The following is a 16,733-nucleotide window of genomic DNA, read 5'->3' on the forward strand; positions in this document are numbered from 1 at the left end:
TGTGTTTTCAGTTTCTGCCAAAAAGATGATAATCAAATGTCCTCAAGCTATATATTTATATCCACGGCCTACTAACTGAAGAATTGTTGCCTTAATTTATGCCCTTTTCATTAGATTCAGTAACCTGTACCGACCTGCAGAAACAGCATGAAGTCATCCATGCAGCAGTTGGAGAACCTTTAGTGTTGAACTGCACCTACAACTGCTCCTCTGGATTTGTCCGTGGACACTGGGTCAAACTCCCAGACTGTCCTCATTGTCCACGGCCAAGGGAAACAAAAAATGTCACAAAGAATGGTGACCTCTGCACACTACCATTGTATTGTCCACATCTGTCCAGGGAAGATTTTCAGTACAACTATACCTGCTTTTCTGAAGATCATGAAAGCGAACAGTTCCCAAGCAAGATAGAGTGTCTGGTATCACTGCAGGCACAAGGTAGGCAAAAACAGGTTGAAATGAAAAAAAAAAAAAAAAAAGGACTGCCCGTTCCATGATCTCGCCATCACGGTTGACAACTCCATTGTGTCCTCCTCCCAGAGCGCTAAGAACCTTGGCGTGATCCTGGACAACACCCTGTCGTTCTCAGCTAACATCAAGGCGGTGGCCCGTTCCTGTAGGTTCATGCTCTACAACATCCGCAGAGTACGACCCTGCCTCACACAGGAAGCGGCGCAGGTCCTAATCCAGGCACTTGTCATCTCCCGTCTGGATTACTGCAACTCGCTGTTGGCTGGGCTCCCTGCCTGTGCCATTAAACCCCTACAACTCATCCAGAACGCCGCAGCCCGTCTGGTGTTCAACCTTCCCAAGTTCTCTCACGTCACCCCGCTCCTCCGCTCTCTCCACTGGCTTCCAGTTGAAGCTCGCATCCGCTACAAGACCATGGTGCTTGCCTACGGAGCTGTGAGGGGAACGGCACCTCAGTACCTCCAGGCTCTGATCAGGCCCTACACCCAAACAAGGGCACTGCGTTCATCCACCTCTGGCCTGCTCGCCTCCCTACCACTGAGGAAGTTCAGTTCCCGCTTAGCCCAGTCAAAACTGTTCGCTGCTCTGGCCCCCCAATGGTGGAACAAACTCCCTCACGACGCCAGGACAGCGGAGTCAATCACCACCTTCCGGAGACACCTGAAACCCCACCTCTTTAAGGAATACCTAGGATAGGATAAAGTAATCCTTCTCACCCCCCTTAAAAGATTTAGATGCACTATTGTAAAGTGGCTGTTCCACTGGATGTCATAAGGTGAACGCACCAATTTGTAAGTCGCTCTGGATAAGAGCGTCTGCTAAATGACTTAAATGTAAATGTAAATGACCTACCCTGTCATTTTACCTCTAAAAACATATTGTGTTAAAATGTATTATATTTTAATTATGTTCAAAAAGTGAATACATTTATACATCAGTAACTAAATTATATTGTATTTATTTTGCCAGCTCGACCTAGTGCCACGGACACAACGGACACTAATGGTAAGTCTCATAGGAGAATCTTTTACTGAGACTTTAAAAGGCTCTGGTCAAAATAAGTTATATAAGGAATAAGGGTGCCATTTGAGACTCAACCTAAGTCTCATGTTTCATAATAGTCTAAGTTAAATTGCTCTGAGGCTGTTTAATGACATGGGCACAAAATAATATAAACCCAACAAATTTCACTAGCTTATTTGATCCTGATGACTACCATTTTCGGTGTTTTAGATGAATCGATGACAGCGTTGGGTAACCATGAGGACTCAATAATAGATCACGGTGAGACAAAATGCTGCTATTGCACTCTTTAAAAAGAAAAGGTAGAACATGTTTAAATGTATTGCAAACAACAAAAGTAACCCCCTGTTTGAGGCAATGACTGATGAGTTGCAAATTGAGTTTTAATGATAATATTGTCTTTGTGCTGTCTTCAATACAGAGAAATTCACAGGCGTCAAGGTGTTGGCAACAGTGACCGTTATTGTGGCTGCGGTGTTGGCAGCCGTGGCTGTCTCCTTTATGTATGAGCCGCAATCGATATTGCAAAGGTGCTTATAGATGTTGAAAAATCAATTGTGAAGGTCCAATTTCTGAATCAAAAATGTTATAAAATACTTTCCAAAGTTGTTATTAACAAAAACAACAGTGTGTTTCATTAACGTGATTTCTTGTGTATTTTAGGAAAACCTGCTGTTATCTGTACAGGGTATGTTTTTTCTTCTTCATACAATGTGGTATGTTTGCTAAGGCATTTTAACACACTTTTCATTGGCAATTAATATGCGGACTCCATATGTGGAATTTGTTTATTGGTCTTTTATCAGCACAACATCAAGAGAAGGATCAGGTAAATATTTGTTTAATTTGACGAAATTGCTATCACAACCAGTTCACTCAATGTTGTGAATTGTAATCCTAATAGGTTACTTCATATCTTATAGGTGCATGCTCAACCAATTGTGAGAGGGTGGCACTGCGAATAACTCCGGCTGGTAAGCTAATGGAATGTACCATTTATTTCAGTTGCTAAGCTGGGTGTGTGATAACAACATCTACTGTACAAAACATTGCATTTCCTGTTTTGAGCTAGATTGCCAGAGTGATCATGAGGTTCCTTACGCTGACATCATGATTACTATGCGAGGGGCCAGTACACCAGGAGTCACACAGATCTCCTACCTGGCTCCGGGAGACCATAGAGAGGTGAGGATTGGAAACAATCGCTTTGTGATTTCTGTGTGAAATAGAAAGTGGTCTACAAATAAAATATCTATTATTATTATTATAATATATTCATCGACACCTCACTACATTATTTTACATCAACACCACCATATGTGACCATACTACTGACATTCACTATATTCAATGTAATATGTCAGCGGAGTCACAGGTTTAGACTTTATATAAACCTCACCTGAAATGGAATCCTGTGTGTTTCATGTCCCCCCTGCAGAGGTGGAGAGAAGAGGCAGGCCCTGGCCCCAGCACCAGCCCTGAAGCTAGATCCCACCTGCAGGCCTCCCGCTCAGCTGACAGACTGCATGTTCAGCCCCGAGAATTCTCAAGGAAGATGAGCAAAACTCTGAGTATGCTGTTATCACCTACTCTTAACCAGTGGGGATGGAGAAAGGGTAAAAGAGTGAACAAGAGAGAGCAAGTGAGACATGACCATCACTGTACTCATGTTAATATTCCCTGGCTTTGTTTGCTTTTTTTTTACTGTAGCAAGTTGTATCTATAACCGTATAAAAAGTGAAATGAACTGTCATCCAATAAAGTCATACTTTTGTGTCATGATGTGGTTTCACGTGTAATTTGTTATCGCACTCACTCAGTATGGACCTCTTTCGTCACCGTAGTTAGACTGAGCCTTGTTGCCTAGCAACAATTATCAACACTCCGGCGTCAACTGTTACTGATGCAAAACAAACGTTTTTGGGAAGCTGTTTGAGGCAACAACAAAAAAAAACATTTGCTAAAGGTAATGTAATGTTCAATGTTACCTTTATTACTCCATGCAGCAGCCTCCTGCTAGCATTACATCCGATGTTGCACTGCTGAAAGTTAGCCAACTAAAACATTTAAGAAAGTTAGATAACGTAGCTAGCTAACGGTAATTAGCTAACAAGCTGGCTAACGTTAATTTCACAACATTAGTTAGTACTTAACAGGATAAAGTTGTCAAAATAAATACATTTTAAAAGTAACATAAAAGCCAATATTGCAGTTAATATATATCTATCCAAATTACTGTAACGCGTTAGCAGACCTGTGTTTGACCAAGGACGATGTCTGTGCCTTTTTCAAACACTCACCTTCGGGTTCCACGTGGGTTTGGCAATATCTTGGAGGGGTTGGCTCGAGAGGTCCTGCGAGACCAGCCCAAGGACATCCCCACCTTTGCTGCCCTTTACTTCACGGCTCTTCTCAAAGAGAGAGAAGGTAGCTATATTTTTTTTGTATACATTATTCCAATAATTAATGGGCAGTCAGAATGAAACTACTTTGATGTTAATTTATTGGACTCTGTCATTTTCTCTTTAGACAGTGGCTTGGACCCCGCAGAGTGGTGTGCCAGGCTTGAGGACAGATTCTACAACAATCATGCATTCAAGGTCAACTTTCTTTCTTCATAAATAGTGAAGATATCAAACGAGAAAAGTACATTTCCTGAAGAAAATGTGGTGTGCTTGTTTTAAAGTATTTGTGGTTTTGAAATAAGTTATAGTAGTGGTAGTGACAGTAGTAATAATGGTAGTGACTGGTTAAAATTGAAAAAGTAAGTAGATGTAAAAATGTATTGATTGATTTGTAAAATATGCTAATTTCTACAAGCAACCAGAGGGGAAAAAAACACTAGACCACCATTACTCCACACACAGAGACCCATACAAAGCTCTCCCTCGCCCTCCATTTAGAAAATCTGCCCATAATTATATTCTCCTGATTCCTGCTTACAAGGAAAAACTAAAGCAGGAAGTACCAATGACTCGCTCAATACAGAAGTGGTCAGATGACGCGGATGCTACGCCACAGGACTATAGGACTTTGCTATCACAGACTGGAAAATGTTCCGAAATTCATCCAATGGCATTGAGGAGTATACCACCTCAGTCACTGGCTTCATCAATAAGTGCATCGACGACGTCATCCCCACGGTGACCGTATGTACATATCCCAACCAGAAGCCATGGATTACAGGCAACATCCGCACCGAGCTAAAGGCTAGATCTGCCGCTTTCAAGGAGCGGGACACTAATCCAGAAGCTTATAAGAAATCCCACTATGCCCTCAGACGAACCATCAAACAGTCAAAGCGTCAATAGAGGATTAAGATTGAATCCTACTACACCGGCTCTGACGCTCGTCGAATGGGGAAGGGCTTGCAAACTATTACGGACTACATTGTGAAACCCAGCCACGAGCTGCCCAGTGACGCGAGCCTACCAGATGGGCTAAATGCCTTTTATGCTTTTTTCGAGGCAAGCAAAACTGAAGCATGCATGAGAGCACCAGCTGTTTCGGACGACTGTGTTATCACGCTCTTCGTAGCCAATGTGAGCAAGACCTTTAAACAGGTCAACATTCACAAGGCCGTAGGACCAGACGGATTACCAGGATGTGTACTCAGAGCATGCGCGGGTCAACTGGCAAGTGTCTTGACTGAAATGTTCAACTTGTCCCTGACTGAGTCTGTAATACCTACATGTTTCAAACAGACCACCATAGTCCCTGTGCCCAAGAAAGCGAAGGTAACCTGCCTAAATAACTACCGCCCCGTAACACTCACATCGGTAACCATGAAGTGCTTTGAAAGACTGGTCATGACTCACATCAACACCATCATCCCGGGAAACCCTAGACCCACTCCAATTTGCATACTGCATCAACAGATCCACAGATGACGCAATCACAATCACACTCCGCACTGCCCTTTCCCACTACCCTGTCCCACCTGGACAAAAAGAATACTGTTCATTGACTACAGCTCAGCGTTCAACACCATAGTGCCCACAAAGCTCATCAATAAGCTAAAGACCCTGGTACTACAGTTGAAGTCGGAAGTTTACATACACTTAGGTTGGAGTCATTAAAACTTGTTTTTCAACCACTCCACAAATTTCTTGTTAACAAACTATAGTTTTGGCAAGTCGGTTAGGACATCTACTTTGTGCATGACACAAGTAATTTTTCCAACAATTGTTTACAGGAAGATTATTTCACTTATAATTCACTGTATCACAATTCCAGTGTGTCAGAAGTTTACATACACTAAGTTGACTGTGCCTTTAAACAGCTTGGAAAATTCCAGAAAATTATGTCATGCTTTAGAAGCTTCTGATAGGGCGATTGACATCATTTCAGTCAATTGGAGGTGTACCTGTGGATGTATTTCAAGGCCTACCTTCAATCTCAGTGCCTCTTTGCTTGAAAAAAATAAATAAATCAGCCAGTACCTCAGAAATAAAATTGTAGACCTCCACAAGTCTGGTTCATCCTTGGGAGCAATTCCCAAGCGCCTGAATGTACCACGTTCATCTGTAAAAACAATAGTACGCAAGTATAAACACGCAGCCGTCATACCGCTCAGGAAGATGACGTGTTCCGTCTCCTAGAGATGAACATACTTTGGTGCGAAAAGTGCAAATCAATCCCAGAACAACAGCAAAATACCTTGTGAAGATGCTGGAGGAAACAGGTACAAAAGTATCTATATCCACAGTAAAACGAGTCCTAAATCGACATAACCTGAAAGGCTGCTCAGCAAGGAATAAGCCACTGCTCCAAAATCACCATAAAAAAAGCCAGACTACAGTTTGCAACTGCACATGGGGACAAAGATCGTACTATTTGGAGAAATGTCCTCTGGTCTGATGAAACAAAAATAGAACTGTTTGGCCATAATGACCATCGTTATGTTTGGAGGAAAAGGGGGAATGCTTGCAAGCCAAAGGACACCATCCCGACCGTGAAGCACGGAAGTGGCAGCATCATGTTGTGGGGGTGCATTGCTGCAGGAGAGACTGGTGCACTTCACAAAATAGATGACACGAGGATGGAAAATTATGTGGATATATTGAAGCAACATCTCAATTCATCAGTTAAAGCTTTGTCCCTAATGGGTCTTCCAACTGGACAATGACCCCAAGCAAATTTCCAAAGTTGTGGCAAAGTGGCTTTACGGACAAGTCAAGGTATTGGAGTGGCCATCACAAAGCCCTGACCTCAATCCCATAAAAAATGTGTGGGCAGAACTGAAAAAGCATGTGTGAGCAAGGAGGCCTACTCAGTTACACCAGCTCTGTCAGGAGGAATGGGACAAAATTCACCCAGCTTGTTGTGGGAAGCTTGTGAAAGTCTACCCAAAACGTTTGACCCAAGTTAAACAATTTAAAAGCAATGCTACCAAATACTAATTGAGTGTATTCCCACTGGGAATGTGATGAAAGATATTAAAGCTGAAATAAATAATTCTCTCTACTATTATTCTGACATTTCACATTCTTAAAATAACGTGGTGATCCTAACTGACCTAAGACAGGGAATTTTTACTAGGATTAAATGTATTTGGCTGAGGTGAATGTAAACTTCCGACTTCAACTGTAAATTCCTCCCTTCGCAACTGGATCCTGGACTCCCTGACGGGCCGCCCCCGGGTGGTAAGGGTACCAACAAACTTTCATGGTCCAAAGCACACCAAAGCAGATGTGAAGAGGGCAAATAATTTTTGGGGGTAATATGAGTATGTAAGAAAGAGTTGTGCTTTTCTCGCAAGTACACCTAAATATGATACTGGCGGGCCTTATCAGTATATCATGCTAAATGTTCTATATTCTGCTCAAAACAGAACTCACCGAATCAAGTCGACACCAGTCCAGTTGATGCAACTCTGAAGATTTCTAAGTGAGTCTCATCTCAGTACATTATCTACACCCAAGGAGAGGGACAGCATCAGACAGCTTTTTTCCACCACATATTTCATTGAAAGAAAAGGACAAAAGAGACCAACAAAAACATTTTTTTGTGGAGAAAATACATTTGGCTCAGTTGCAGTGTTGTTTTATTGATCATTATGAATGATTATTCCAGCTAACATAAGGGTATTTGCCATAGTGACATTTTTTTTCCCATGATGAATTTGCTATGTTGCTTTTGGTTAACAAAGACAAACCTTGTGGAAAATATAGATAAGGAAAGGAAAAGCGCGCCTTTTGCATCCCATGATATTTTAAGTAGAAATTGTGCACCAATATTTATTTTTAATAGCCTGTGATACAGTATTCAATTTAGTTCCCTTTAATATAGATAACATGGAGAATTCAATAAATCCAATTTTGTATATGACTAAAGCCTTGCTAAAGTGCCTCAATTCCGCTTTTTGAAAACTCTGTCAACCCTGTGTCACTTCTAGGAGGTTTTAACCCACTTAACCCCAAAATGTTTAACCCACTTAACCCCAAAGTTTTCACCATAATTGTAAATCCCTAGTTATTGTTTTGCTTTGACAGTCATTTCTGAAGATTATTATTTATTTACCGTAATGTGATTAATGATTCATTTACATCTGTCCTTTTAAGGTCAACCCTGTTACGTGAACTGAACTCTCGTTTTAATATGGTGAAACCATTCCTTTTAAAATATTTTTTCCAAAAGAAAGATTAAACATGAGTATATTCATAGTGTAAAAGCAGGTGAGCTGGACATTTTTGGACATTTTCTGCTATTGTGGTTAAACTGAGCAGGTCGAGCCTAACACGTCAACCCTGTTAACCACAGATCGACAGGCAAGAAATGTTTTAACAGTTAAAGTGTTTTTGTAAATCTTGCATTCAATTGCTACTCCCTGTTGCACACAACACATTTCTTTCCCCCTGTCGCAAGGGGATTTATGGCTGATTTAAGATGATCGTCAACCCTGTTACGGTCAACTATGTTACTTTATTTTGCACTTACTATAGTACTTTAACCTTTTGAGATGGGGAAAACACATTTTTTATGACATTGAATATGTGCTCTTTATGACAGAATTGTACATTTTGGTGAAAAAAAATAAAAAATAAGGACCAAGTTGCACTTCTCCAAAAGGCACTAAATTGGTGGAACAACCTCAATATCATAGGCCTAAAATAGCCCTCTCAATTCCTGAAAGGAAAATACTGACATTAAATCATCACTCCCAAGAACGGTCATCTCCCCACAGTATTTTCTGCAAATGAGAAAGGTTGAGGTACATATGTTAGCTATGGGAAAGGGTCTGGATTTTTATGAAGCAGGCAAGCACCCTGATATTCTACGAAATGAGTAAGGGAGCCACAATGTTCACAACCTCAGAAAGAAACCAGTTTGAGTCAGAAGATGATGAGGAGACCATTGTCAAAGGAATCAGGATGTATAAGGACAGAAAGGTAGATTATTAGAGAAAACATTGACATTCAGTACATTTTAATACTTATTTTATAATACCCATAATTTATATAATTATTTATTAATTCTCAGGAACAAGGATGAGCTGACTGAATCTCAAACAGAAGAGGAAACTGATAATATTGAGCCAGTTGGGATTCCATCTCCCACAAACTCAAACCTTGATGTCTGTGAAGATGTGCAGGGAACTGAAAGTCAAGGAAAAGATGAAATGGTTAATGTCACAGATAAAGATGTGATTTCAATGCAAATATATCCCTCAGAGGTATCAGATAATAAACTCACAGATATGGATGTTAACATGACAGGCAAAGAGATGAATGAAAGAGCTGACAAAGTGGTATGCCTCTCTGAATTTGAGCCCAGTGAGGAAATCTCACTCGGTGGGCTTTCAAATGTGGATGTATGTGCTGAAGAACTGAGGAAGACTGAAGAGGGAGAAGAACTCACTTCTCAGGAAATCAGCACTGGTGATGATGCCATTCTTGGAAGCTCATATGAAATGAACCGCAGTAGTGAATTTGAACTTACTCAGGAAGTCTCATTCACTGGACTGTTCAATATAGATGTATGTGCTGAAGAACTAAGAGGGACAATAGAGAGAGAGGAACAAGCCACTGCAGAGGATGGCCTCAGTGAAGGCTTCAAAGATCAAGATCTTGCTGATGCTCAGGAGAGTTCAATATCACTCATGGTTGAAATCAGTGGACGATTATCACCACCCCAAACTGAATCCCCTGAACCTATTCTACAGGAAACAACTGACAATTCAGGGGGTGTTCCAGAAGAGGAAGGAATAGAAAATCTAATTGTTTCCACAACATATACTGGGCAAACGCATGAAGTTGCATCCTCCATTGATGATGCCTCCAGAATCTTGTCAGATAATGAAAGTGTTTTAGGTGATGATGAAAAACAAAAGGAGGAAAGTATTGTTCAGATCAGCACTGAGGAGGTACCTAAAACCCTTAAGGTCAAAATGTATGAACAGCAGCCAGAGGAGGAAGGTTCGGTCGAGGCTTCACAAACTGAGGCAGAACGACCAGATGTTGTGTCGGAGGATGCTGAGGAAGAAACGGACCTTGTTGGACATGATACTCAAGACTCTGTTGAACCAAACACTAACATCGAAGGGGAAGTGGAGGCAGTCACTGCTGAGGCTGAAGCTCAGATAAAGGCAATGGAGCATGAGGCTTCTGATATAGAAGTGGAACAAGATTACAAATCTGATTCAAGTGACGAAGATGGGGAGAAACTGAGTAAGGTGAACGTCCGCATTTCTAATCAGCAGGCCTCTCAAATAGAGCAGAAACAAGAGGATGAACCTGATCATGAGAACAAAGATCTAAGTAAGAAGTAAGACACATGCACATTTGTGGCCTGCTGGAGGTCATTTTGCAGGGCTCTGGCAGTGCTCCTCCTTGCACAAAGGTGGGGGTAGAGGTGCTGCTGCTGGGTTGTTGCCCTCCTACGGCCTCCTCCACGTCTCCTGATGTACTGGCCTGTCTCCTGGTAGCGCCTCCATGCTCTGGACACTACGCTGACAGACACAGCAAACCTTCTTGCCACAGCTCGCATTGATGTGCCATCCTGGATGAGCTGCACTACCTGAGCCACTTGTATGGGTTGTAGACTCCGTCTTATGCTACCACTAGAGTGAAAGCACCGCCGGCATTCAAAAGTGACCAAAACATCAGCCAGGAAGCATAGGAACTGAGAAGTGGTCTGTGGTCCCCACCTGCAGAACCACTCCTTTATTGGGGGTGTCTTGCTAATTGCCTATAATTTCCATCTGTTGTCTATTCCATTTGCACAACAGCATGTGAAATGTATTGTCAATCAGTGTTGCTTCCTAAGTGGACAGTTTGATTTCACAGAAGAGTGATTGACTTGGAGTTACATTGTGTTGTTTAAGTGTTCCCTTTATTTTTGTTGAGCAGTGTAATATATATATATATATATATATATATATATTCAGAAAGTATTCAGACCCCTTCCACTTTTCCACATTTTTCTACACACAATACCCCATAATGTGTGCAAATGAATTACAAAAAAAGAAGAAAAAAATACCTTATTCCCATAAGTATTCAGACCCTTTGCTATGAGACTCGAAATTGAGCTCAAGTGCATCCTGTTCATACTTGAGATGTTTCTACAACTTGATTGGAGTCCACCTGTGGTAAATTCTATTGATTGTACATGATTTGGAAAGGCACGCACCTGTTTATAAATCTTCTTGTCTCTCAAACCCGGGTCCGGGAGCGTAATCGTCGCCTGACACTAATTAGCATAACGCAACAGACATAAATCTTCCTATTCATGAAAATCACAAGTGAAATATATTGGAACACAGCTTAGCCTTTTGTTAATCACCCTGTCATCTCAGATTTTCAAAATATGCTTTACAGCCAAAGCTAGACAAGCATTTGTGTAAGTTTATCATAGACTAGCATAGCATTATGTCTTGCAAGCAGCAGGCAACCTTGTCACGAAAATCAGAAAAGCAATCAAATTAAATCGTTTACCTTTGATGGACTTCGGATGTTTTCACTCACGAGACTCCCAGGTAGATAGCCGAAGTTCATTTTTTCCCAAAATATTATTTTTGTAGGCGAAATAGATCCGTTTGTTCTTCACGTTTGGCAGAGAAATCGCCCGGAAATTGCAGTCACGAAAACGGCGAAAAATATTCAAAATTAGCTCCATAATATCGACAGAAACATGGTTTATAATCAATCCTCAAGGTGTTTTTCTAATATCTATTCGATAATATATCCGTCGGGACAATTAGTTTTTCAGTAGGACCAATTGGAGTAATGGCTACTTCTGTATTTTACGCGAGAGTCACCCTGGGAGCCATCATGTGACCACTTATGCAATGTAGCCGCCTACGGCTATTCTTCAACATAAATGCGTAAAACTACGTCACAATGCTGTAGACACATTGGGGAATACGTAGAAAGCGTAAGCTCGTTGATAGGACATTCACAGGTCAATAGGGACTCATTGGAATGCAGCGCTTTCAAAATATGGGGCACTTCCGGATTGGATTTTTCTCAGGCTTTCGCCTGCAACATCAGTTCTGTTATACTCACAGACAATATCTTTACAGTTTTGGAAACGTTAGAGTGTTTTCTATCCAAAGCTGTCAATTATATGCATATTCTAGCATCTTGTCCTGACAAAATATCCCGTTTAAAACGGGAACGTTTCTTTTCAAAAAATGAAAATACTGCCCCCTAGTACCAACAGGATTTATATAAGGTCCCACAGCTGACAGTGCATGTCAGAGCAAAAACCAAGCCATGAGGTCGCAGGAATTTTCCGTAGAGCTCTGAAACAGGATTGTGTTGAGGCACTGATCTGGGGAAGGGTACCAAAAAATGTCTGCAGCATTGAAGGTCCCCAAGAACACAGTGGTCTCCATCATTCTTAAAAGGAAGTTTGGAACCACCAAGACTCTTCCTAGAGCTGGCCACCTGGCCAAACTGAGCATTCGGGGGAGAAGGGCCTTCGTCAGGGAGGTGACCAAGAACCCGATATACACTCTGACAGAGCTCCAGAGTGCCTCTGTGGAGATGGGACAACCTTCCAGAAGGACAACCATCTCAGACTTCTGCTGAAAAGTAAGTTCCCTCAGGACATGGGCTACAGTGTTACTCAACGCTGAGGCCCAAATCAGGATTCACTTCTGCGAGCCCTATATGAATGAATGTCAGGGACAAAAAAATTACTTTGCAAAGTTCTGTTATTGTATTATTATTTTTAAGTGATAACAAATGTATTTCCCTGTATGTCAAGTGAGGGAGCTTTTTAGTGAACAGAAGTATTACATGTAAAGTACTACTGTATATAAAACCATTTGAAAATACACCTGAAGAAAGGGCAGGTTGTTTCAGTAGAGGATTGACCCAAAACACTGAGACCATAGTATCATTTATCATCTTCTTTTAGGTGGCATTGAAGCCCACAAAAAGACTTGTGGATATTTAACCATAATGTACATTTAAATATCTGTGTTGTGTTGACGGCTACATACAGTACAGACAGTACCCAAACAAAACTGTAATTGGACATGTGAAATTTGTACATTAGCATTACATGAAGTACTTTATTCCAAATAACTTTTTTTTTTTTTTTAAATGTCTAGCCACGAATGACTATTAAAATGAAGAAAATAACATGGGTATACTGTAAAAACCATACAAATGTCATTGCATATGAAAATGCTGTTTAGTTTTTATGTTTCCTATGGCTCTTTCCATTGCCTAAATCTACAAAAGCAGGTGTTTTGAATGGAAAGTTAAGAACACTTTTATCAGGCATCCTGTTGAACACCACTTCCTGTACCTTTATACCTGGTACATACTGCAATATGATGGCACATCCCGCTGTGACACCAGTGGTGCAAGTGTTTTTTTTTAATCAAGAAAATTCCTAGAGCTAACCAATTCATATAGTTGAAACATAGGGGATCTGGACACATTTGGACAGGATGCTAATCTTAGCCCACTTCTCATTGCTGCTTATTTGGGGAAGCCAAGGTAAAATAAATTCGTCAACTTTTTTACTTGATGTGTTTTCAGTTTCTGCCAAAAAGATGATAATCAAATGTCCTCAAGCTATATATTTATATCCACGGCCTACTAACTGAAGAATTGTTGCCTTAATTTATGCCCTTTTCATTAGATTCAGTAACCTGTACCGACCTGCAGAAACAGCATGAAGTCATCCATGCAGCAGTTGGAGAACCTTTAGTGTTGAACTGCACCTACAACTGCTCCTCTGGATTTGTCCGTGGACACTGGGTCAAACTCCCAGACTGTCCTCATTGTCCACGGCCAAGGGAAACAAAAAATGTCACAAAGAATGGTGACCTCTGCACACTACCATTGTATTGTCCACATCTGTCCAGGAAGATTTTCAGTACAACTATACCTGCTTTTCTGAAGATCATGAAAGCGAACAGTTCCCAAGCAAGATAGAGTGTCTGGTATCACTGCAGGCACAAGGTAGGCAAAAACAGGTTGAAATGAAAAAAAAAAAAAAAAGGACTGCCCGTTCCATGATCTCGCCATCACGGTTGACAACTCCATTGTGTCCTCCTCCCAGAGCGCTAAGAACCTTGGCGTGATCCTGGACAACACCCTGTCGTTCTCAGCTAACATCAAGGCGGTGGCCCGTTCCTGTAGGTTCATGCTCTACAACATCCGCAGAGTACGACCCTGCCTCACACAGGAAGCGGCGCAGGTCCTAATCCAGGCACTTGTCATCTCCCGTCTGGATTACTGCAACTCGCTGTTGGCTGGGCTCCCTGCCTGTGCCATTAAACCCCTACAACTCATCCAGAACGCCGCAGCCCGTCTGGTGTTCAACCTTCCCAAGTTCTCTCACGTCACCCCGCTCCTCCGCTCTCTCCACTGGCTTCCAGTTGAAGCTCGCATCCGCTACAAGACCATGGTGCTTGCCTACGGAGCTGTGAGGGGAACGGCACCTCAGTACCTCCAGGCTCTGATCAGGCCCTACACCCAAACAAGGGCACTGCGTTCATCCACCTCTGGCCTGCTCGCCTCCCTACCACTGAGGAAGTTCAGTTCCCGCTTAGCCCAGTCAAAACTGTTCGCTGCTCTGGCCCCCCAATGGTGGAACAAACTCCCTCACGACGCCAGGACAGCGGAGTCAATCACCACCTTCCGGAGACACCTGAAACCCCACCTCTTTAAGGAATACCTAGGATAGGATAAAGTAATCCTTCTCACCCCCCTTAAAAGATTTAGATGCACTATTGTAAAGTGGCTGTTCCACTGGATGTCATAAGGTGAACGCACCAATTTGTAAGTCGCTCTGGATAAGAGCGTCTGCTAAATGACTTAAATGTAAATGTAAATGACCTACCCTGTCATTTTACCTCTAAAAACATATTGTGTTAAAATGTATTATATTTTAATTATGTTCAAAAAGTGAATACATTTATACATCAGTAACTAAATTATATTGTATTTATTTTGCCAGCTCGACCTAGTGCCACGGACACAACGGACACTAATGGTAAGTCTCATAGGAGAATCTTTTACTGAGACTTTAAAAGGCTCTGGTCAAAATAAGTTATATAAGGAATAAGGGTGCCATTTGAGACTCAACCTAAGTCTCATGTTTCATAATAGTCTAAGTTAAATTGCTCTGAGGCTGTTTAATGACATGGGCACAAAATAATATAAACCCAACAAATTTCACTAGCTTATTTGATCCTGATGACTACCGTTTTCGGTGTTTTAGATGAATCGATGACAGCGTTGGGTAACCATGAGGACTCAATAATAGATCACGGTGAGACAAAATGCTGCTATTGCACTCTTTAAAAAGAAAAGGTAGAACATGTTTAAATGTATTGCAAACAACAAAAGTAACCCCCTGTTTGAGGCAATGACTGATGAGTTGCAAATTGAGTTTTAATGATAATATTGTCTTTGTGCTGTCTTCAATACAGAGAAATTCACAGGCGTCAAGGTGTTGGCAACAGTGACCGTTATTGTGGCTGCGGTGTTGGCAGCCGTGGCTGTCTCCTTTATGTATGAGCCGCAATCGATATTGCAAAGGTGCTTATAGATGTTGAAAAATCAATTGTGAAGGTCCAATTTCTGAATCAAAAATGTTATAAAATACTTTCCAAAGTTGTTATTAACAAAAACAACAGTGTGTTTCATTAACGTGATTTCTTGTGTATTTTAGGAAAACCTGCTGTTATCTGTACAGGGTATGTTTTTTCTTCTTCATACAATGTGGTATGTTTGCTAAGGCATTTTAACACACTTTTCATTGGCAATTAATATGCGGACTCCATATGTGGAATTTGTTTATTGGTCTTTTATCAGCACAACATCAAGAGAAGGATCAGGTAAATATTTGTTTAATTTGACGAAATTGCTATCACAACCAGTTCACTCAATGTTGTGAATTGTAATCCTAATAGGTTACTTCATATCTTATAGGTGCATGCTCAACCAATTGTGAGAGGGTGGCACTGCGAATAACTCCGGCTGGTAAGCTAATGGAATGTACCATTTATTTCAGTTGCTAAGCTGGGTGTGTGATAACAACATCTACTGTACAAAACATTGCATTTCCTGTTTTGAGCTAGATTGCCAGAGTGATCATGAGGTTCCTTACGCTGACATCATGATTACTATGCGAGGGGCCAGTACACCAGGAGTCACACAGATCTCCTACCTGGCTCCGGGAGACCATAGAGAGGTGAGGATTGGAAACAATCGCTTTGTGATTTCTGTGTGAAATAGAAAGTGGTCTACAAATAAAATATCTATTATTATTATTATAATATATTCATCGACACCTCACTACATTATTTTACATCAACACCACCATATGTGACCATACTACTGACATTCACTATATTCAATGTAATATGTCAGCGGAGTCACAGGTTTAGACTTTATATAAACCTCACCTGAAATGGAATCCTGTGTGTTTCATGTCCCCCCTGCAGAGGTGGAGAGAAGAGGCAGGCCCTGGCCCCAGCACCAGCCCTGAAGCTAGATCCCACCTGCAGGCCTCCCGCTCAGCTGACAGACTGCATGTTCAGCCCCGAGAATTCTCAAGGAAGATGAGCAAAACTCTGAGTATGCTGTTATCACCTACTCTTAACCAGTGGGGATGGAGAAAGGGTAAAAGAGTGAACAAGAGAGAGCAAGTGAGACATGACCATCACTGTACTCATGTTAATATTCCCTGGCTTTGTTTGCTTTTTTTTACTGTAGCAAGTTGTATCTATAACCGTATAAAAAGTGAAATGAACTGTCATCCAATAA

The 16,733-nt window shown here is 41.4% G+C and overlaps 1 protein-coding gene across 1 annotated transcript; it reads left to right on the forward strand.

Annotated features, from left to right (window-relative positions):
- The first annotated feature begins 3,469 nt into the window (after positions 1-3,469).
- Positions 3,470-10,264, forward strand: LOC135575049 (dentin matrix acidic phosphoprotein 1-like). Its single transcript, XM_065027207.1, has 4 exons — positions 3,470-3,921; positions 4,024-4,094; positions 7,328-7,383; positions 8,977-10,264. Exons 1-4 carry the CDS (start codon positions 3,768-3,770, stop codon positions 10,262-10,264), a joined length of 1,569 nt encoding a protein of 522 aa, XP_064883279.1. The 5' UTR covers positions 3,470-3,767.
- The last annotated feature ends 6,469 nt before the right edge of the window (positions 10,265-16,733 follow it).

This window comes from Oncorhynchus nerka, linkage group LG14 (assembly GCF_034236695.1).
Source record: "Oncorhynchus nerka isolate Pitt River linkage group LG14, Oner_Uvic_2.0, whole genome shotgun sequence".
NCBI classification, from domain to species: domain Eukaryota; kingdom Metazoa; phylum Chordata; class Actinopteri; order Salmoniformes; family Salmonidae; genus Oncorhynchus; species Oncorhynchus nerka.